The following is a 24,861-nucleotide window of genomic DNA, read 5'->3' on the forward strand; positions in this document are numbered from 1 at the left end:
TGTATTTCATGTAGTTCAGTGGCAGTTTATAAATTTTTTTTGTATGAATATGCATGCATGACATGATTGAATTGAATAAAATGTGAACAGCAACATTTCAGTTCATGTGTGATGTAACAGGTAATGCTGATTGTGATATTCTAATTGGCAGTCGATATAAAATATATGTCACACACAATTTCTTTTCTTTCTTCAAATAGATTTGTAACAGTTATCTCAATGTGTCACTTTCACTGTCAAATCAGTTATGCCACCCAAACAACAGGTGACTAGTCAGTCTATGCCTCTAGCACCAAAGAAAAAGGTATCATGATCTTCACAGACCAATGAGCAATGGTAAGCAATACTGGAAAATGTTTGAGTACACTTTGCTCCAGCTCATTAATCTGAAACAAATGAACAGTGGGAAGCAAAAAAGGGATACCATTTGAGTATGCATTGCTTGATTTACACTTAGGTGTAGTCTGTTGTGATGTAAATTATGATTACAATCTTCGTGCATGTGCAGTTATTTCAAAAATGGATAAATTATGGATGAATTTCAGTGCACTCAAATTTAAGAATGGAACACTAGGAATTTGCTGCTTGGATGGCAAAGTGAAATTGCCTGAAGACATCCACCAGCGAAATAATTATCAATGTTGTTGCAATCAGTAGAAACATTTCTTGGCAGATGTACACAAGAAGTAGTCATGTTTCAAAATGAGATTGTTTCATGCAACAACCATGCACAAGAATTACATGACAACCTTCAAAGGGCAAGGGCAAAGTCACCATTGGGCAGGATCACTTCTACCACTACTGAACACAGATAACAAATTACTTTAAATTTATTTTTTGGAAAACACTGATGAACAAACTGATAAACATTGTCGATTCAGTAGTACTGTCCTCGAACAAATATCAGCTGATGGATACAGAGTTCTTTTAAAATGAGCACAAATAGTATCAAACACCAAAAACATATATTTTGGGGCAACCAGTTTTAGCCAGTTTTTGACCATTTTCAGACCTCATGCCATAATGATAGGCAGTAGCAGTGTAGCTTTTGTAACACCATGAATGTCAGATACAAGAGTTGACATTCGTGAAGATATAATAGCCACTGCCTTCCATCATTGTATAAGATCTGAAGAAGATAAAAAACTGACCAAATCCAATTACCACAAAATAAAGGTTTTTTTTGCAATTGAGACTGTTTGTGCTCATTTTTAAAGTACTTTTTGCTACACCACTGTTCGCCATGGGAAATGTTCTCAAATATTACGGTTGCAGAGTGGTAGTTTGAGCAGGCAAAACACATGTCTGCCAGCACAAAGGCCAATACAGTGCACCAATTGATGATTGTTACAGTTGGCAAAGAATTTTAACTCACATTATGTAATTCTTCATTCAAGAAATGACGTTCAGTGAGTCTCAGAAACTCATCACTCACACAGCAGATTGCAATTGCTGGCTGACACGTGTTTTGCCTGCTCTAACTGCAACTCTGTAGCCGTAATATTTGAGAACTTTTCTCATGGTGAACAGTCAGTGTTGGTTCGCCAGAAAGTTGACAACCAGATTCCAGTAGCACATACTGATGTAGCAAGACAGCAGTTATTTCACCTTTTCGCTTGTTTGAGTTCTTGTTTATCCCATTTGGTCTTACAAATGCAGTCCAAATCTGGCCTTAACTAGAAGGTAAGGTGGGGACAAGTTGCTTACATTTTTATGGTCATAGATTATTACCTAGAGCATTGAATGATCTATCAGCCACAGAATTGTTTGGGCCTTAACTAGAAGGTAATGTGGGGACAAGTTTGCTTACTTTTTTATGGTCATAGATTATTGGTGCAAATATAGATAGTTATATCCCATTTAACTTGCAAATTCCACTGCTGGGATCAGTTGTTTAAAGGCCATTTATAAGGTGGTAAATAAGCACAGGAAAGAAGAAAAAGAATGGACACTGAGAAGGTAATGCTATAGAGAAGAGTAACAAAGGAAAACACCACAGGATTGTAGAATAGAAGAAAGCCATTTGGCAAAAATCAAGCAATGGAAACTCCAGGTAGGAATATCAACAATGAGGAAAATACATATTTCTACTTATCATAAAGAAGATATATCAGGTGTTACACAGGCACAACTAAAAGACACATGTATAAAGCTTTTGGCTACAGCCTTCATCAGTAAAAGGGAGATACACATCATTCACACACACAAGCAAGCACACCTCACACATACATGACTGACAACTCCAGCATCTTGTCATTTTGCCACAGATGTACATAAAGAGTCATATGCCAACCAAATGGTTCATGATGCAATCATTCTGTTGCCCCCCCCCCCCCCCTCCCTTATAATGATATTTGTGAGTGGGCCCTACGTAGTGACAACTCCACCCTTTCTGACATTATGACTATTGTACAGTCATTTCAAGGGCTGCTGGTATCCAGATTGCATCTTAGTGTTATGTTGTAGAAGCTCAACCCACTTCCCCCTACTGTTTATCAGACAGTTTAGATGGGGATAATATGGTGGCACCGATCCGCATGCTAGCAAAACATCCTGGTGGCCAGCCCACATCATTGCAGCAGTCAGGGTGCAGCAACAGCACAGTGTCACATACATTAGTCACCTACAATAAACAAATCATTCTGATATTAGGTAGTTTCTCAGCTCCAGTCATATATAAATCTGTGATTCATCTGTTGACTTTTCTGGTGGTGAACAAAGCATGCACTGAAAATTTTTTTGGTTTGGACAGCTTTAACCTTTTCGGGTTTACAATTTCCTATGAAGTTAATCTCATCTCTGATGAAGCAACTTGTACACATCTCAACTCTTTATGATGTGAATTTTCCATCCTGTTTTCTGTGGGTTTGGGTTGTGTCAATAATTTCAAAGCCCACATCACCACGAAACCTTCAGCCAGACCCTGTTTCTTTCAGGCTTGCCCAGTGCTGATGCCACTCTGTGACCAAGTCAAGATGGAGATCGACCACCTCATGGCTGGTGTCCAATCAATTGCATCAGTGAATGGGCTACCCCTTTAATCGTCAAGAAGCCGCTGGGACAATTATGCCTTTGTGACAATTGCACAGTTTCTGTCAATGCCCAGTGACACATATCCCTTTGTGTGCCCTGATGAACTTTTTGCCAACCTCACTGGTGGTCAGCATTTTTCCAAGATTGACCTCTCCAGTGCTTATTTGCAGCTTCCTGTTGATGCTAACTTCCAATGGCTTTTGGTCGTGAATATGCCTTTTGCCTTACATCAATACTTGCAATTACCATTTGGTGTGATCAACATCTCAGCAATTTTTCAGTAGTTTCTCGAACAACTCACAAGGTCTGTCTGTGCCAGCTATCTTGATGATATTGTGGTCTCCAGCTTCTCCACTGCTGAACATCTCAACAACTTACATACATTCTTTTTGGTGCTACAGGCTACTGGGTTAAATTGCAATTTGGAAAAGTGCCACCTCTTTCAGCGTCTGTCATGTATCTTGGGGCTGAGGGCTCTAGTGCTGGTATGAAACTGCTTTGTCAGACTGTCTCTGCTGTACTGCTCTTCCGCATCCTACATTGATCAAGGAACTATAGCACACACACACACACACACACACACACACACACACACACACACACACACACATATATATATATATATATATATATATATATATATATATATATATATATTAAAAACAAAGATTCCAAGACTTACCAAGCGGGAAAGCGCCGGCAGACAGGCACATGAACAAAACACACAAACACACACACAGAATTACGAGCTTTCGCAACTGGCAGTTGCTTCGTCAGGAAAGAGGGAAGGAGAGGGAAAAATGAAAGGATGTGGGTTTTAAGGGAGAGGGTAAGGAGTCATTCCAATCCCGGGAGCGGAAAGACTTCCCTTAGGGGAAAAAAAGGACAGGTGTACACTCGCACACACACACACACATATCCATCCGCACATACATCCGACGAAGCAACTGCCAGTTGCGAAAGCTCGTAATTCTGTGTGTGTGTTTGTGTGTTTTGTTCATGTGCCTGTCTGCCAGCGCTTTCCCGCTTGGTAAGTCTTGGAATCTTTGTTTTTAATATATTTTTCCCATGTGGAAGTTTCTTTCTGTTTATATATATATATATATATATATATATATATATATATATATATATATATATATATTCCCCTAAGGGAAGTCTTTCCGCTCCCGGGATTGGAATGACTCCTTACCCTCTCCCTTAAAACCCACATCCTTTCGTCTTTCCCGAAAGCTAGTAATTCTGTGTGTGTGTTTGTGTGTTTTGTTCATGTGCCTGTCTGCCGGCGCTTTCCCGCTTGGTAAGTCTTGGAACCTTTGTTTTTAATATATATATATATATATATATATATATATATATATATATATATATATATATATATATATATATATATATATTTCCCATGTGGAAGTTTCTTTCTGGGAAAGAGCCGGTAGACAGGCACAATAAAATAACACACAAACACACACACACAATATTTCGAGCTTTCACAACATGCGGCTGCTTCGTCAGGAAAGAGGGAAGGAAAAGGAAAGATGAAAGGATGTGGGTTTTAAGGGAGAGGGTAAGGAGTCATTCCAATCCCGGGAGCCTCAATCTCCGCTAATTTCAAGTTGCCGCCACTCATACCTCACCTGTCATTCAACATCATCTTTGCCTCCACATTTCTGCCTCGACTGACATATCTGCCCAAACTCTTTACCTTTAAATATGTCTGCTTGTGTCTGTGTATGTATGGATGGATATGTGTGTGTGTGTGTGTGTGTGTGTGTGTGTGTGCGCGAGTATATACCTATCCTTTTTTCCCCCTAAGGTAAGTCTTTCCTCTCCCGGGATTGGAATGACTCCTTACCCTCTCCCTTAAAACCCACATCCTTTCATCCTTCCTTTTCCTTCCCTCTTTCCTCACGAAGCAGCCGCCAGTTGCGAAAGCTCAAAATTTTGTGTGTGTGTTTGTGTGTTATTTTATTGTGCCTATCTACCGGCGCTTTCCCGCTTGGTAAGATTCCAAGACTTACCAAGTGGGAAAGTGCCAGTAGACAGGCACAATAAAATAACACACAAACACACACACAAAATTACGAGCTTTCTCAACCGGCGGTTGCTTCGTCAGGAAAGAGGGAAGGAGAAGGAAGGATGAAAGGATGTGGGTTTTAAGGGAGAGGGTATGGAGCCATTCCAATCTCGGGAGCAGACAGGCTTATCTTAGGGGCAACAAGGAATAGGTATATACTCGCACACACACACACACACACACACATATCCATCCATACATATACAGACACAAGCAAACATTCGTCAATGTTAATAGGTCTATCTCTTTCACTTTCTATATGTTTATTTAGGGTGTGTGCATCCAGTACCAACCGCACACCTCCTGTAGCCTTTTTCACTATGACCAAAGGATTAATTATAACACTTGTGCTGTGTTCTATTATTTTATTGGCTATAATTTTATCTGTCTCCTCCTTAACCACTTCGTTTAAGCTTATCAGTATCGGGTAAGGTTTACAGAAGAATGGAGTATTATTTTTGATCTTAAATTTACATACATAATCACTAATACTACCTGTATTATCAGAAAACACCATTTCATACTCTAGTAGAATCGTGGATAAATCTAACTTTTGGTCATTTGCTAATATTTGGGATTCATATACTATGTTTTGTATGTCCACCTGGTGTGATGTATGACTTACGTTTTCAATCTCTGGTGACAATTGTGTGGTCACTGTTAATTTCAAATTTTGAGCCTTTGATGATTGTTTACCCATATTGTTGTCTGTTACAAATGGTACACATCATTTATAGTCTCCTTTTCCACAATAAAGCAAATTTTCCTCAAAATTTAACATAACGTTTAATTCTGATAGCCATTCTAAGCCAAATAACACCTCACCATTAATATTTTCTACTACCAGCAGTGTCTGATAGAACGAAATATTGCCAATGTTACAATTTACTTGGGTTTCATATTTGACCACCGTACTTTTAGTTCCAGTTATACTGATTATAGACACTCCTTTTACTGGTAATGTAGGTAAGCCATGCTTAGTTCTTAATCTGATAAAGAAAGCCTGAGAAATAAGTACCACTTCACTACCCATATCTATAAATATCTTAATGTCAAGATTTTCTACCCTTCCAATTATAATTGGGCATGTTAACAATATGTACTTCTAGTAACAACCATTCTTTGGTGGGTATCTTATGCATAATAGTAGCATATTTATGATGCTTTAGGCCTTGTAATGTACCAGGTAATCAAAAAGTCAGTATAAATTTGAAAACTTAATAAACCACGGAATAATGTAGATGGAGAGGTAAAAATTGACACACATGCTTGGAATGACATGGGGCTTTATTAGAACTGAAATGCAGGATGGCGCTCCACCCCATATTGCTAGATGCCTGAAAGATCTCTTGCACAGGTCGTTTGGTGATGACCGTGTGCTCAGCCACCACTTTCGTCATGCTTGGCCTCCCAAGTCCCCAGACCTCAGTCCATGCGATTATTGGCTTTGGGGTTACCTGAAGTCACAAAAGTATTGTGATCGACCATCTCTAGGGATGCTGAAAGACAACATCCGATGCGAATGCCTCACCATAACTCCAGAGATGCTTTACAGTGCTGTACACAACATTATTCCTCGACTACAGCTATTGTTAAGGAATGATGGTGGACATATTGAGCATTTCCTGTAAAGAACATCATCTTTGCTTTGTCTTACTCTGTTATGCTAATTATTGTTATTCTGATCAGATGAAGCGCCATCTGTCTGACATTTTTTGAACTTTTGTATTTTTTTCTTATAATAAAACCCCGTGTCATTCCAAGCATGTGTGTCAATTTGTACCTCTCTATCTACATTATTCTATGATTTATTCAGTTGTCAAATTTATACTGACTTTTTGACCACCCAGTATTTCTACTACCTGGGCTGTGGTCCTGAGTCTAGGTTGCACTACGTTTTCCTCACTATTTATTCACAGGCTGGTTTACCAAATCAAGGTATCATGTTCCCATTTTCTACTCTATTATTACTAGGTACAAATTCCTTTGTAGTTACTGGGCCTGTATTAAAAGGTATGTGGATTTTTGATAATTTTTGCTACCACTATTCCGGTTATACTGGTGTACTCTAGCCAAATTAGTTTCATGTCTTTTAAAATTACTATTATTATTATTATTATTATTCCTTCTGTAGTTCTGATTCTCATTTTGAAGCACATTCTCATTTTGGTCCTTATTTATGGCATCAAGTGCGTCTACAAAGGATAACAGTTCTTCTACCGTCTTCCATCCACTACATAATATGTCTTCCGTAGCGTAAGTGGGTAATCGTCTTATCAAAATTCTTACCAACCCCTCTTCTTCCATGGGTTTACTTAAAAATTTTGCTCGTGTTAAATGCCAGTCAAAATATTTCCTCATCATACCCCATGCAGTGTTATGAACTTTGGGTCCCACAAATGAGATATTAACTTTTCGTGCTCACTTGTTGATTAATATTTCTAGTTAAACCTTTTCTGAAAGTCAGCCCAAGATGAAAACCTCTCAATATTTACCGTGCCCCATTCTGATACTTCTCCTAAATGGTAACCCACTGCAAATTCTATTTTTCTTTTTCTTTTTTTTGTCTTCCCAGTCCTAAGGCAAGGTTTGCTTAATTGCTGGGGGAATCCTGAATTTCCTCCCCATTGTAAATCTGTCATGACTTCACTAGTTAATACAATGTTAGGAGAAGTCACCCTATTACTTACTCTACCTTGCATAAGTTTGAATTCTTTCCACAACTCATCAACGTTTTTCTTAGTGTCATTGAGTTCATAAGAGAGAGTTGTAGACAAGTTGTCGGAGGTTACCTTCACGGCAGCTTTTCTGTCATCATTTCCTGTACCTGTTCCTCCAGATCACTTATATTTAGGGTGTCGGAAGTTGACAGTTTTTCCTTAAAATGTCTCTCTACGTACTCAACTCAAGTGGTGACGCCTGCAATTTGTGATTGGACAATAGGGATCATCTTATCCTGTCTTTCTACTCAGTCTTTTAAGGCATGCAACATTTGCTTTACTATATTGTATGTAACATTGCATGCGTTTTGAAATGATCCAAAGTATTTAAATTTATAGCTGAGTCTCTCTGGGCAACCGCTGGCCTGCCGCCCTGCCTCAACCCTCTGGTGCTAGCTGTCCTGCATGCTACGATCTCCAGTGTCAGGGGCAGTTGGAGTAAGAAGTGTCTTTGGTGAGCAATAGGTTGTTTTTGTCCACACAGCACAATGTCTAACTAAACAAGGTCTGCAGTGTCCTCACAGTGGTATAAATGAGAGAGCTGTTGACTTTTTTTGGTGTATGTGACAGACATGAGATCATTGTAACTTAAAGGTTATTTTGTTAGGCCAGAGGAACTGGCTGATTGGTTGGAATTGTGGGGAAATTGCAGGGAGCAGTAATTTGAACCTGTTAGATGTTCACAGTGCAGTTTGCTTGGGCATACTGCACCATGTGTAGAGACAGTGTCAATGAAGTGTTTTATGTGCCATAATTATGGTCATGTTGTGAAGCAATGCAGGGGGTCCAAGTGGTTAATGATAAGATATAAGGTGTAATTTATTGGCAGTTTTCTGTCTGTGAGTGGCTGAGTATTTGTAGCATGTGTATTGTGTATAAATGATGGGTAAAGGCATCACAGTGGAAGAGTCAGGGACACTGGACATTCCAAGCCAGAGGCAACACCTTCATTGACAGAAAATGTAGCACAGATGTCAGCAGAGAACATGGAGTTGCAAGGATGAATTGTAGTTAAGGATGAGCAAATAGTATTGATCCAAGCACCAGACAATGAGGTGAATCCCGTTGCCACCAGCATAATCCCCTCCCTTTTCTTAAAGGTCATCTGAGGATGTGGTATTGTTCATGGAGAACCTGACGATGTCAGCATGTATATGTGGTTGTTCCAATAGAAGACACTTTCCTGAGAGGATTATCACATGTCAAGACGGGAATGCACAGGTGCTCAAAAGAGTCTGCAGTTAGGTTAGCAATGGGATGTGAGGAGAGCAGTGCCTGAATGGGTGTACATGATAGGCATGGTTCAAATGGCTCTGAGCACTATTGGGACTTAACTGCTGTGGTCATCAGTCCCCTAGAACTTAGAACTACTTAAACTCAACTAACCTAAGGACATCACACACATCCATGCCCGAGGCAGGATTCGAACCTGCGACTGTAGCAGTTGCGCGGTTCTGGACTGAGCGCCTAGAACCAATAGACCACTGCGGCCGGCGATAGGCATGGCATGTTCTTCATAAATATAACTGCGGATGGACAAGGCATTTGCAGAGGCAATGCTGCCAGCCTCAGTGGAGTGTAGGAAATGGGTATCAACAACAGAATTTTGTAACAGTGATAGGGGTAGACAGGGAAGAAATGGGCAGCCATTAAATGGAACTGGGAACTCCCAAGTCCTCCAAAAGTTGGTCCTGTTAGAGTAAAATGCAAAAAGTATTATGCAGAGGCAGAATGTTCAATAATAGTTGTTGTAGGATGTAAGAAGCATAAGTTTTTGTTGAACTCAGGGGAGCGTGTGCCAGTAGCCATTAGAGATCTAGTGCATCAGAGGCAGTGGTGGTTACATATGGGGGGAGTGCGTGATGCGCGCACCTCCCTAGTGAGGCTGCCTACAATGCCACCTGGGTCGCCCCCCCATTGATCAGCCTGCATGCTATTCATTCATTTCTTTCATCTGTCAACTTGACTGAATCAAGTTATCAAGCAGTTGTACTTTCCTATGCAGCATGCGCATCCACATCATCGTATTTTATACATCTCTGTCTGGCATGTAGATATCTAACACATTCCTACGAGAAAAGTCGTGGCCATCCTAGTGATCTGTCTGCCATTTGTTAAAGAAAAGTCATGAATATTCCACTGTTTTCTTGTACAGAAAACCTTGGAAATGTAGCATTATAAAGAAGGGGTATTCACTGAATAGGAAGCAAGTTTTCATTCAGAAGCAGAAATATTAAGACTGAAGAATGAATAAGTAAAAAGTTCTAGTTGTAGCAAGTGCAAGTGTGAAGATTAATCAAGAGTGAAAGTGATCAGTTGATTGTGAAGTATTAATAATAGTTATTCATAGTAATTTATCAGTAAAAATATTGTTGTGAGACTCATAAAAATATGTTTAGTAATAATGTGACAATAGTTTCCCACACCCAATTTATAATAAGAGTTTTATATGGGAAACTATTGATGAGTATGTATCTGATAATAGTGACTTTCAAGAAGATTCCTAAAAAGGAATTTTTATCATATATTCCCTGTGCCAAATGCACTAGAAAGGAATGGAATTGACAGTAAAAATTCCACACACATAAATTTCCAGTTACATTGTCAAACGAGATGGGTTGAGGAACATGATGCTGTTATTCAATTTGCAGCTGATCTCGGAACAGTTTGCAAAGTGCTTACAGAAATGCAGTGTTGGAGGGATAGAAAACAGCTGCCAAAGCCAATATTCTCCATCAAGCTCTCTCTGATTGTGAGTTTATCATCACTGTGTTTACATTGAGTAACATTATGAGCATAACATATCATCAACAAAATCTTACAAAACCGTACTTTGGATGTTGCGATGGCAAAAGCAAAATTAGATTCGATGCTCAAGGTGTACAATGGCATGAGAGCTAATACTAATAACCACTTTGCGCATATTGTTGAAGAGGCAAAGACAGTTATGGAAGTGTCAGGTGTGGAGAAGAGTGTTCCTCTTATTACAGGCAGACAGAGACACAGGGAACACTGCAGTCATAATGACGATGTTATGACATATTGGAAAAGAACTGTTTTTGTTCCAACACTGGACCATGTTATGACTGACATGACAGAATTTTTTTCTGAAGAAAACATTTATCATTTATCATTTGCCCTCACAAGTACTGAAACATGACGGTAATGATCTGGCACATAAATTGAACTGGTGCTTAACTGAACTACTGTTCTTTGAAGAAGAATCAGAGACTAATGGGAGAGAATCTTAAATACAAGCAAGCAAGCATAAACACCCATAATGTTCATGATTCTGTTACACAAGATTTGTCTGTTTGTCCTAGATCTGGCTATCCTACTTTCCACATGCTGCACAAAATATTTCTTCTCTATCTGCATCTACTGCTACAGTAGAAAGAAGCTTTTCAACATTGCAGCCTACAAAGACATGGCTGAGGTCAACTTAATGGCTTATCTCTGTTGAACACTCAACCTGACATTGATTCTCCTATTGATGATGTAATTAACCAATTTTCCAGAAAAAGTAGGCACATAGGGTATCATAAGATGACATTGTCTTGTATTTGTGTATAATCAGTTTAAATAAAACTTTCTTAGACTTTGCATGTAACCTGATGATTTTTTATTACAGTAAAAGTAAAGGTAGCTCAAGATATCTTTTGCACCCCCTCCTTGAGGTTTTTCTGTATCAGAGGTGATGAAACTCACCACGCCATAGGTGCATGCTGTTAGTGACGTATGAGGGGGGGACACAAAAATAACAGGAATTTCTTTGTAGAAAGCATATACTTTATTGTTTTCAAATAAACCTTAATCTCCTTCGAAGTACTCTCCATTAGCATTAATACACTTGTCCAAACATTCATTCCAGGGTTCGAGGCACCTTTCAAATTCGTGCTTATTGATACCTGATAGCTCTTTCATGACACTGCATTTTACATCTTCCACATCCGCAAAACGCTTCCCTCTCCAGTCTCTTTTAATCCTCGGCAATAGGAAGAAGTGCAAGGGTGCTTCATCTGGCGAATAAGGCACGTGGGTCAAGGTAGTCATTTTTTTTTAGGCCAAAAACTGGCGGACGCTGAGAGCCGTGTGTGCGGGAGCATTGTCCTGATGCAGGAACCACACTCCAGAATCCCACAATGATTAGATTAGATTAGATTTACTTTCATTCCAATTGATCCGTAGTAAGGAGGTCCTCCAGGATGTGGAACATGTCAGAAGAGCAACAATACATGACAAATATTTACAACTAAAACAAATAAACTAATGTACCATTCCACAGGTCCCAAGTGGAATGATCGTCATTTTTTAATGAAAACTATATGAGAGAGTCATTTTACAAATACTAATGCACTGAATTTAAAATAAAAAAGTTTTTTATTTATTTATAAGGTAATAAACATGCAATACAACTACTATAATACTTTTTACAATAGAACACATTACTGCACTGAAATGGTGCAGAAGTTAGATTGTACTTACACACACACACACACACACACACACACACACACACTCACACACACATTTTCAGTGAACACAATACTGCACTGAAATTGTGCAGAAGTGATATTGTACTTATATACAAATCAGTTGGTTTTACTAAGAAATTCATCAATGGAGTAGAAGAAGTTGGCCACCAATAAATCCTTTAGGCTTCTGTTAAACAGAATTTCATTGGTTGGTAAGCTTTTTATGGCTGCTGGCAAGTTATTGAAAATGTGTGTTCCTGAATAATGCACACCTTTTTGTACAAGACTAAGTGACTTTAAATCCTTGTGAAGATTATTCTTATTTCTAGTATTGATTCCATTAATTGAGCTATTCATCATCATCATCATCATCATCATCATCATCATTTAAGACTGATTATGCCTTTCAGTGTACAGTCTGGAGCATAGTCCCCTTATAAAATTCCTCCATGGTCCCCTATTCAGTGCTAACATTGGTGCCTCTTCTGATGTTAAACCTATTACTTCAAAATCATTCTTAACTGTATCCAGGTACCTTCTCCTTGGTCTGCCCTGACTCCTCCTACCCTCTACTGCTGAACCCATGAGTGTTTTGGGTAACCTTGCTTCTCCCATGCATGTAACATGACCCCACCATTGACTATTGGTTTTGTAATATAATTTTGTTCATTGGACTTTTCTATAAAGATATTATCAATGGCTGTTTGTGAGCAAGTGGCTATCCTAGTGGGGAAGTTTACAGTGGGAATTAAGTTGAATGATAGTGTTACTAACTCAAATAAGTTCTAATTGGGAGAGTCTTTAAGGAAATCTACATTGAAATCACCAGCAACCACTATTTCTTTGTTTTTGGTTCTTAAATGGGCCAGTACAGCTTCAAGGTGGTTTACAAACAGATTAAAGTTACCTGCAGGTGCTTGATATACTCTTAATATTATGGAAGATTTTTTGTGAAATTCTAATTCTGTTGCACATGCTTCCATATGCTGTTCTAGGCAAAATTTACGAATGTCTACGTTCTTAAATTTATGACAGTTCCTGATGAATGTGGCAACTCCTCCTTTCTCCATTTCTGATCTACAAAAGTGAGATGCTAACCTAAACCCTGTAACACTTAAAAGTTCTATACCAGTGGTCACATGATGTTCAGAGAGGCAGATTATGTCAACTGGGTTTGAAGACTCTAATTCATCAATGCAGATAGTTAATTCATTAATTTTATTTCTGAGTCCTCGAATATTTTGATGCAATAAAGATAGCTGACATTTCACATTGACTGAGTTAAAATTGGGCAGAGTTAAAATATCTGCTGACTGTTGAAAATTCTTAACCAATGGCTGTTTATGCTGACATTTTCGCAACGAACTTCTGTGAAGCCATTTCATAACCTCCAAATAGAATTGTTGATTTACTGTCCGGTTTTCAAGGACAAATTCAGAGTGTATGATCCCTTTGATGTCAAAAAAACAGATCAACATCGTTTTCACATTCGATTTCACTTGTCGAGCTTTTCTTGGTCGAGGTGAGTCAGGTGACTTCCATTGTGATGACTGTTGTTCACTTTCTGGGTCATACCCATAGCACCATGACTCATCACCTGTAATGATTTTATTGAAAAAATGTGGATCATCTTTGATGTGTCTTTCATTTCAAGATGGTCTTGAATGCACCGATCCCTTTGATCTCCAGTAAGAAGCTTCGCCATGAATTTTGCTGCCACTCTTCGTATTCCCAAATCGATGGTCAAGATGAATTCAGCTCCAGGACAACCTGGACAAGTTCTCAAGTTGGTCAATTGTCCTGCGTCAATCTTCACTGATGAGATCATGGATTTCGTCAATGTTGTCTTCACTTCGAGCAGTTGAAGGTTGACCAGAACGGAGCTGATCTTCAACCACCATTTCTCCATTTTTAAACACTTGTGTTTTACTGGGAGCATGGTGTTTGTAGGCTGTCTGAATCATCGCAACAGTTTCTGGTGCATTCTTACTGAGAAGAAACAACAAGTCTTTGCCATACATTGTTTGTAAGCAGTAGCCATTTCCTCGTGTCACGTCTGCACTGTACACACACTCTGAGAAATGCCAAAGAAACCACACTTCTCACTGTTGGGTGACGGCACATGGCATAATGACTCAGCAGAGCTTCTACTACAGCCCTCTGGTGGAGCAACCTGCTGCTACAAGTACACGATGTGCAGCATATTGATACTGGTTACTTTAGGGTCCCCCGTCGTAAGGCCATTGCGATCAGTGGAGCAGTTTGGTTTAACCAGTGTGTGGAAATAATGTCTCATGTGAGGAGGTTTACTGCATGTTCCTAGGTTGGGACATTTTATATCAATATCATGCCAAAACTGCCTTTAGATGACAAGTGGTGTAGCTTTGTGTGAAAACATTCCAGCTAGGGGAATTTGTTCTCTGCAGCTCATGATCTAGTGGCTGGCATTGCTGCCTCTGGATCACAGGGTCCTGGGTTCGATTCCCAGCTGGGTTGGGGAATTTCTCCGCCCGGGGACTAGGTGTTTGTGTTGTCCTCATCATTTCATCATCATCATTCATGACAGTGGCTAGATTGGATTGTGTAAAAATTGGGACTTTGTACGGATGCTGATGACTGCGCAGTTGAGCGTCCCACAAACCAAACATTATCTTATGGGAATTTCTCACCAGTGTAGAACTGTCATGAGGTGTGTCTATAGCATTAAACTGTATGTCAATACACCAAGTCTTAATTCACATGATTGTATGCCAAGTGGCACCAGAAAGTCGCTTTGAGTGAGTGCAGAGCAGAACTTCACTGTCAATATGTTGTGTGTAATAGAGTCACTGGAAGGGAGTGAAACATTAGATTCAATGAGTTGTTTTGTTAAAAGGAGTGTTGTATGAATGCAAGAGAGAGATGGTGAGAAAGTAGTGCCCGTGAATGTGGATAATTTTGGCACTGAAGAGAAGAAATTCATGAAGGAGATGTTAGTAGCAAATTTGGACATTCTGGAGAGGAGGTTTGTTGTACAGAGCGTATAATCTATGGGCAGCCACATGCCATGGCTAAGAATGCATTACTTAAGAACTTAGGGCATCTAAAGCGAGCAGAAAGAGTACAAATGGAGGAGATATTGTTGGAGTTTGAAGACTTGTTTTTCTCCTCAGGATTCACTGCTGGTGATGCCCATTACATAGCACCAAAAGGAAATGAAGCACCAGTGTACCAAAAATCTTGACATTTATAAGTGATTGTGGAAGAGTTACTGGTAATCAACAAGCAGTTAGCAGATGGGATAATAGAAGAGAGCAGTAATCGGTGAGGAGCAGGTGCTGTGGCTGTGCCTAAGAAAGTCTATAGTATGTCATCTTAATACTAAGTCAATAGTGATGGATTGATACCCCTTACCCAACATCATGGGAGCCATTGACAACTTTGGACAGTGCCAGTATTTCTCTATCATGGATTTAAGAAGTGGGCATCAAGTGAAAGTGGTTCTGGAGGACTGACTGAAGACAGCACTCTTGGTTCTCTGGAGTCAGCATCAATATTGGAGGATACCATTCAGGATGAATAATATTCTTACAACTTTTCAGCAATTGTTAATCAAAGTAATGAGGAGATTAAAGCCTCACTGAAGTCTTATCTTCCTGGATGAGATAATTATGTTCTTGAAAGACATGAAGGTACCTGGGCAATGACTGAGGGAAGTGTTAAAGAAGTTTTGGGGCTGCATATCTCACATTAAACACTGATAAGGGTCGTTTTGCTGTGGAGGAAGTAGTTTATTTAAGACATATGATTAGCAAAGATGGGGTGGAAATGGATTCAATACTGGTGTGCACAGTACAATATTTCCCAGCTCCTAAGTCAGGTAAAGAGCTGCAGTCATTTTCTTGACTCTTGAATTATTGTAGGAAATTTTTGAAATGGTTCACTGATATAGCATGACCACTCAGGCACCTGTAAAAAAAGGTGCAAAGTTTGAATGGCTGGAGGACTGTCAGGGCATATTTTAAGAGTTGGAGAAAGTTTTAATGTCAACTCAAGTTACAATTTTTCTAGATTTTCAGAAGTAATTTATGCTATCATCTAACAACACTTTGGGAAGTGTTCATAGTCAAGAGATGAGTGGTGAGCAGCGTCCTTTGGCTTTCATACTGAGACAACTTAATAGAGAAGAAAAAAATATTTCACTACAGAGAAGGAGTTGCTTAGTATCATATATGGAGTCACATATTTTTGGTGTTACCTTAATGAGAAGGAGTTTTAAGCAGTGACTAACCATGCCACTTTGGAATGGTTTTTGGTGTTAAAGACCCATACAACAGACTAAAGAGATGGGAATTAGGACTCAGTAAGTTTGATTACAAAGTGGTGCACAAGCCAGGGAAGAAACATGGAAATGCAGAAGCTTTGAGCAGAAAGGTAACAGCAGTACAAGTACTGCTGAATAGTGCACAGAGCAGAATGCCGACAGTAATTACAAGCTATGCAAAATATAACTGCAGTTCAACATGTGTGACTACATGTTGTGTTAGGGAGCTAGGCCATGGGTAGTGTTGCTGGAGGAAGAAAATCCTGAGAGAGGAGCATGATCATGTGCTCTCTCGCCATGAAGCTTTACTGAACAAAAAAACTGAAGTCTGGCTGAAAGATATTGGTAGAAGCGAAGAAAGGGAGAGGTGAGTCAGTATGTGAAAAATGGTGTCCAGTACCCAGATTTGAGTTATATACAAATGTCACTACAGAGACTACCAGAAGCACCAAAGCCATTTGAAAAGTTGGGATGGATGTGTTCAGTAATTTAAGCAGAACCCAACAGGAGACGATTTTGTGCTGACAATAATAGATTCCTTTTTTTGGTAGGTGGAGATGATCACTATGCTGAACCAGCAAGCAGGTACACTCACACAACCAGTGCTCTAAAATTGAATGCTGTAGTGTGGGATGCCAGATATTATGGCCAGAGACCAATGAAAAAATTTTATGTTGCTCTTGGTAAAGGATTTATGTCGCTTATTACATGTGAAAAAACCGACAACTAGTCTGCTTCACCCACAGACAAATGATGAAACGGAACAAGTGCACCCTCTGATGTTGTTATGTGAACTCACATCATAATGATTGAAACATGTATCTCTCATTTATTGTGGCAGTGTACTTTTTTTCCGGATAAGGCTCAGGAAAAATTAGACGTATTTTACATAAACACTAAATGAAAACAACCTTCCGTCCTCCAAGCAAAACCAAGAGCCTTATTGGTAGTGTCAAGGACAACCTTGGTCTACATAAATCAGGGGTTTATCAGATACCTTGCCAATGCAGTAGTGGGTACATAGGGCAGACCATTCGTACCATTGAGGACCGATGCCGAGAACATCAATGGCACACTAGACAGCAACAGCCCAGTAAGTTGGCAATCGCTGAGCATTGCCTGTCGGAACTCCACAGCCTGGATTACAACCAAACCAAAGTCCTGACACAGACTTCCAAGTACTGGGACTGTGTCATCAAAGAAGCCATAGAGATCAGGGTAAGGGAGCCACAACTAAATCGTGACAGTGGTTACATCCTTAGCAATGAGTGGGAACACGCGATCACCCAGATTAAGAGAAAAAACGACATTTCGCAGAGTGTACCGACTTTGGGAGAGGAAGGAAGAATAACAAGAGTGGTGCCGGCAGACCCTCCTGAATGGGAAGACATAGGACGCAGTGCCCAGACAGCGGGAGAACAGATGCTGTACCTGGACCACGCACAGGGCATGGACCACGCCGACTCATAGGAAGCACCTGAAGGAGGAGCAGGAGGGGGATTGTCCTATATATACATGACGTCGGCCCTCCGCTGGTCAGTACATCAGCGCACCTGATGATGGCAACGTGGTCGATTGCCGAAATATTGTTACCTATGCACACTCATGCCAGGCTGTTCAGCCGAGATTTATTTCATCATAAAATATACCTGGAGAAATTGAAGAATCACTTCACACACATCTAAGGGGCAGAGATGTATCTGAGAATGAAAAGGATCGACAAGCTGCGTTACCAGAGAAGTTGTCTACTGAGTTCTTTTGTTTTTCTTATGAAGTGCTGAGAAGAACGAGTGGTTCCAAATTTTGCTAAGGTCAAGCATCACAGCGGAGGCCAGAAGAATCAAGAAATGTACCAGCCTAGCTTTGGTACGAGAGAGAGTTCGATTCACGCGGTGGCGCTTGGACACTTCCAACAAAGAACTCCTACAATTACATCTACAACTGGCCAACCTGTTCAACCCCTGGACGTGGATAGGGTTGGTGGTGTCACATGGGCCACAGTGGACTCAACTCAGAGGAAGTGAGCCGAATGACAGGCATCCAAGTTTGAACGTATATCAGCGAAACAACTTTCTGATGGAAGTGGAAAGACCATCATCAATCCCACAAACATGGAACCGGATGATGACGCTATTTTAGTTCTTAAGATAGGATTCAATTTCACTCTGACTCCTGAAGATGTACCCATTGCTGACATAATTAGCCCATTGGAACAAACAGCTGCTTGACTTCCACCTGAAGCTGCTGAAGAAGTTTGTCGTGAAACCTGTAGAGCTCTAACCAAAACAAAGCTGATGAAACCAAACATCTCCTACAGGGAGAGGGCTGCCATACGGGAGCTAAGAGAAGATCCAGACATAGTAATATTACCTGCAGACAAGGGCAACGCAACAGTGATCCTATTCCGACAGGATTATGCTGAGAAGATGCGGGGCCTACTTGGTGACAGTGCATACTACAAGATTGACACTGATCCTACCAAGAGGGTCAAGAGGAAGACTCTGGCACTTCTCAAGGATTCCAGCTTCCCTGACAAGATTACCAAGAAGCTACGCCCGAGGGTTGCTGTTCTGCCTAGACTTTATGGATTGCTGAAGGTGCTTGAGGAATTGATTCCATTACATACCATTGTCGGCAATATTGGTATCTTCTCGCCAAGCACCTCAAACAGCTGCTTAGCCCTTACATTGGGAGATGTACACACCATATCCGTAACTCTGTGGATTTCCTGGGATGCATCAACAACCTTGCGCTTAAGGAATCTGACATACTGGTGAGCTTCAACGTGGTATCTCTATTCACTAAAGTTCTGTTACAAGAATCTTTGGAACTCATCAGCCAGAAATTTGACGAAGAGACTACCAACCTTTTCAGACATGTTCTGACACCGTGTTAGTAAATGTCTGACAATGGCCTTGTAAACCAAAAACTGGTTAACAAAATAAAGATAATGCTATAGAACAAAAGCAAATTTTCTTTATTTCTTTCATGACATGCTCATATAGATGCCCCTTCCCTTCATGGTTTAAGTGGTTAGTGTTTAGATTACAAGGCAGGTTACTTATATCCCCTATAACAAATTTTGTGTATTGAGAAGAAAGTTTTTATTTATTTATTTTTAATATCCCTAACTGACAAACAAATTGTAAGTTAAATTGTATCTTTGAAACACTGAATTAGGTATTGTATTTCTTGGTTTATCTTGCTGTAAAAATTTCTACAGGACTTTCCTGCCATCTCATTATTATTATTATTATTATTATTATTATTATTATTATTATTATTATTATTATCATCCCCCCACCCTCCACCCCCCACCCACCCATCCACCCAAAAAAAATCCCTCTCAGCATCATTCTAATCTGTTTTACAGATGGCATAGTCAAATATTGTAATGTTTTCATTTGAAGGGGAATGTCTACAACATTGTAAGGAATTATACACTCTCCACAGAGATTCTGTTATTGGTTATGTTGTTTTATTTATTATGATGTTGTGTGAAGCACAGAAGCATAACAGAAGATGGATGAAATGGTAAGGAGATTAGTGCAAGGGGAGGCAAGCAAATGGGTTCCTTCAGAATGCAAGAAACATGGTCTGGAGAAAGGATAAAATTTCAAAGAAGCAGAATAGTCTAATGTTCTGATGACTTCATGTGTGAGTGTGGGTGTGGGTTCTACTGATTTATTAACTATGTTCCACTTCTTTACAGGGTGACTTTCTTGGAATTTTGCAGCCCCTCTTCTTTACAGGATAGTCGGCTGCATAGGACTAGGTACAGGAAGTTTTAAGCCTCTTTCTACTGATAAAATGAGTAGACATACAAACTTTCCTTTTCGTCAGTTAATATGTATTTGGCTTTAATACACAACATAATTCACACTTTCAACATACATATGCAACTTTCTGCAGGTACCTTGTACTGTCGAACATTACAAACAAAATGAGTTACAGTTAAAAGAAAGTTGGCTTGACCACCATGACTTTCTTAAAATGAATCTGAAAATACATCTTGCCTCTAGCAAGGCTGAGTCCAGAGTCTTTATGAGTACTTTTTCAACTGTTCTTGTTTCACATAACAATAGTCAGTGACACAATAAGCACAGAGCAGCATAAAAACTCCAGGGTTCTTCCATAAACACGCACTAAAACCTCTATGGATTGGCTGACAGGTACTTGTCGGTGCCATTCGACCGCTGCGTCTACTTTCTTCCTGCGACTGATTTAAATATGCACACACAAACATGTGATGCACAGTAGGTAGGATTTTACCACCCCTCACTTGTATCTAGAATATCATGTGTTTGAGACGGTAGAAGGCTGAGTGGTTCTAGAATTTACACAGAAATTCTCAGATCACTACAATAGGACTTAACTAGAATGTGTAAAGTATAGAATGAAATGGTGAGAGAGACAGCAAAAGAGATATCCAGGCAGGAGGCCATAGAAAAGACAAGCTTAAGATTAGATGAGCATGTTAAAAGAATGAGAGATGGCATGATATCAACACAGGCCCATGTAATGACAATAGGAGGCTAGCGACTTAGAGTAAAACTGAGAGACAGCTGGATTGTTGAAGTGAAGGAATGTGTGGTGATGAAAGGAGAAGACTGGGACAGAGTAGAGAGAAAATTTAGTGAGAGAACAGGAAAAGATGGAGAGGCTAATGTTCTAAACATATGCAGCTAGCAGCTGGAAACTGTAGACGAAGATGATTATGATGCTTTATTATAATTTTTCATGATGTAATTACATGAATATTTCACCCACTCATAATCAGTCTTGACCAGCCACTAATCATCTTCAAGCTGAATAGTATGTGTTGCAAGTGGTTCCCATTGAATTGTCAGTAATGAGACCTGCTTTACACTGCACATTTCGTCTGAAGATTGACACTTATTGGTCAAAACTGGTTCAGCATTGTGAAATGCTCTTGTTGTAAAATAAAATGCGATATATATTTTTTAGTTCTTCCTCCAGGTTTCACCAGCTGGTAACTCAATGCCTTGATTTTTCTCTTTGAAAATGCTGTACAGTTTTCTGCCAGTACTAATCTATTAGGAAGGATTCACTATGCTATTTAATTGATCTCTGTTCCTTATCATCATTTAAAAAATTGCTGTTCATTATCTGCATATTAATTTTTGCAAATTTACAATCACTTGTGTAGTCCTTATCACAGTAATTTGAATGTAATACATGATATTTGTTTTTATCCATAAATGTACTTACTTTGAGAAAGTTTGGTGGCATTTTTGTGGCTAAAGCTTTACCCTTGTTGTCTCACTTCCTTCCAGTTGTATGATTTATCATTTTTGATTTGGATCACTTTGCTTGATTTCTGCTATGAATTCAGTTCCTGATTTTCATTCTTTAGAGCATTGTTGTCTCTTCTTAAGAAATTGCCAGTGAACTATAAGCTTGAAAGCTGTTCAATTAATGTTGGTGCATCACCACTATAATACTACCAAACTCTGTTTTTAATTGCTCAAATGCAACATTTGCTTGCATTAAAATTGTGTAATTTTACACTGATGACAATGTTATTTTGTATGAAATTTTCTGGTAGATTAAAATTGTTTCCCCGGCTGGGACTCAATTCAAGGAAAGGCTAGGTTCCATGTTCAAACCTCAGTCTGCCACAAAGTTTTAATCCTGTCAGAAAATTTTGAAATACCACTGCAGAGTGTCAGGTTTGCTCTGGAAACAGTCTCCTAAGCTGTTACTAAGCCATTTTCTTGGTATGTTCTGTCCTTCAGGTAGGCAGATAAATAGGAAAACTTCTGTAAAATTTGGTACATAGGATAGGCAATGACAAAAAAAAGACAGATTGTGATTCATGCCTGGATACCTCAGTTGATAAGAGCATTCCTCACAAAAGCCAAGCTTCCATTTGGAGTCCTGGTCAAGTACACAGTGTGAAACATTCATTCTGTTATTTTATATAGTTTTAGCTGGGCAAGTAGTTCAACTGGAATACTAAGTGAATGAGCCTAGGAAAAATTACAGCATAAAAGAAGAAAATCTTGACACTAAATTAGAGACAGAGTTCAGAGAACTGAAATAGGAAATTGTTCCTTTATTAATAGGACACACAGAGAGTGGAATAGATTGCCTGCACACCAACAGTTATGTGTAATTTCAGAAACAGACACTTTAAATGCTGTTGTTGTTGCAATCTTCACCAAAAGACAGTTTTGATGTATCCAGAATGAGATTTTCACTGTGCAGCGAAGTGTGCACTGATATGAAACTTCTTGGCAGATTAAAACTGTGTGCCAGACTGAGACTCGAACTCGGGACCTTTGCCTTTCGCGGGCAAGTGCTCTGCTAACTGAGCTACCCAAGCACGGCTCATGCCCCATCCTCACAGCTCCACTTCTACTAGTACCTCGTCTCCTACCTTCCAAACTTTACAGAAACTCTCCTGCAAACCTTGCAGAACTAGCACTCCTGAAAGAAAGGATATTGCGGAGACATGGCTTAGCCAGAGCCTGGGGGATGTTTCCAGAATGAGATTTTTTTCTGCAGCAGAGCGTGCACTGATATGAAACTTCCTGGCAGATTAAAACTGTGTGCCGGACCGAGACTCGAACTCGGGACCTTTGCCTTTCACGAGCAAGTGATCAACCAAGGTCCCGAGTTCAAATCTCCGTGCGGCACACAGTTTTAATCTGCCAGTAACTTTCATATTAGTGCACACTATTTTTATGGAATTTCCAGGCAGATTAAAACTGTGTGCCAGACCAGGACTTGAACCCGGGATATTTCCTTTCATGGGAAGGTGCTCAACTGACTTAAGGGTTTAACATCCTGTTGACATGAAGTTCATTAGAGACAGCACAACCTTAGATTGTGTCAAGAATGGGCAAGGAAATCAGCCATGCCCTTTCACAGGGACTATCCCATTATTTGCCTGGAGTGATATAGGGAAAGTACAGAAAACCTAAATCTGTATGGCTGGACATGGGTTTCAACCATCATCCTCTTGAATGCAAATCCAGTGTGCTAGCCACTCTACTGATCCTCTATCGACCAAGCTATCCAGCTATTCAAGCATATTCCTGACCCATCCCCACAGTTTTACTTCTGCCAGAACCACATCTCCACTCTGTCTTCATTTTTGGAATATTTTTGTGTCATTTTATAGGTAAAATACAGGTAAGGTTCCAGCCATGTCTGTAGCACTACACAAATGAAATAAAATATTGTCACCCATTGTGCTTCATGCTTGTATTTACAGTGGGAGCAGTACATGAAATGTGATGGTCTACCAGATCCTGCTAATGTCCCACAAATGAATACATTCCTTTATTTGTGGAAGCAGGAAGATGATGACATAGAAACTGTTGTCAAGAAGACAGACATCATTCTTGCTGTAAGTAAAATGACTAAAATTACTGTACCATGCTCATTTATAATTATGTTGCTTCCTTATATAAAATTTGTAATTCATGTTTCAGCTCCTTAATAAACTTGAAGAACTGATAGACCTGCCTACAGGTGTCAGTGGTCGCCAAGTAGAACACTGGAAAGAGGTATTGTATCACATAAGGCAAAAATGTTTTAATATGTCACATATAATTTATAAAGTGATGGGACCAAAAATTAGCAGTGCATCTGCATCCACTGCTGAATTATTATTAACACTGGGTTTGATCTCACTTTTATCTTTGTTCACTTATTATCCATATAATATGTGGGTGAAGTGTAAATTAACAAACATATTATTTGTGTTAAATGGTTCATTATAAAGATACAGAATACAAAATAAAAAATCCCAAAAATCTCCCATTGGTGATCTGTTTAACGTCTAAGTGGTAAATCCTTTCTGTCCCAGGAGACCTTCCTACCTTTCAACTGACTGACCCTTTTGCAGGCTGCAAGAAACACACTTACGACCATACTGTGTTCACAGAAATATGCTATGCTCTTTCTATGTGTTGGTGGGACATAGCATTAGTTTGCTGCACGAGCTGTAGTTCCTGGTTGTTGTGAAATATAGCCTTTAATTGATATGAAATGTCAACATCCCTTTTTGGACCATACATTTATATGTTCTATATTGAATCTTATTGTTTTTTCATGCTTTTCGTTTCTTATATATAAGTTATATGTAAACTGAGTGAGTTATAGACACCACCATAAGCAAATTAACAAATTGTTTTGTGGCAAGGACAATGTTTTCATACATAATTAAATACCTGTATGAAACAAAGTAAGAAATACACTCTTCAATTTATTAATTCATGTATC

The 24,861-nt window shown here is 39.4% G+C and overlaps 1 protein-coding gene across 1 annotated transcript in view; it reads left to right on the plus strand.

Annotated features, from left to right (window-relative positions):
• Nucleotides 1-24,861, plus strand: part of LOC126284279 (dynein axonemal intermediate chain 7-like) — an 828,882-nt gene that overhangs the window by 135,083 nt on the left and 668,938 nt on the right. The window contains exons 5-6 of the mRNA XM_049983103.1: nt 23,849-23,983; nt 24,069-24,143. Coding sequence (XP_049839060.1) covers nt 23,849-23,983; nt 24,069-24,143 — 210 coding nt within the window. The remainder of the gene's footprint in view (nt 1-23,848; nt 23,984-24,068; nt 24,144-24,861) is intronic.

Source organism: Schistocerca gregaria, chromosome 8 (assembly GCF_023897955.1).
Source record: "Schistocerca gregaria isolate iqSchGreg1 chromosome 8, iqSchGreg1.2, whole genome shotgun sequence".
NCBI classification, from domain to species: Eukaryota; Metazoa; Arthropoda; class Insecta; order Orthoptera; family Acrididae; genus Schistocerca; species Schistocerca gregaria.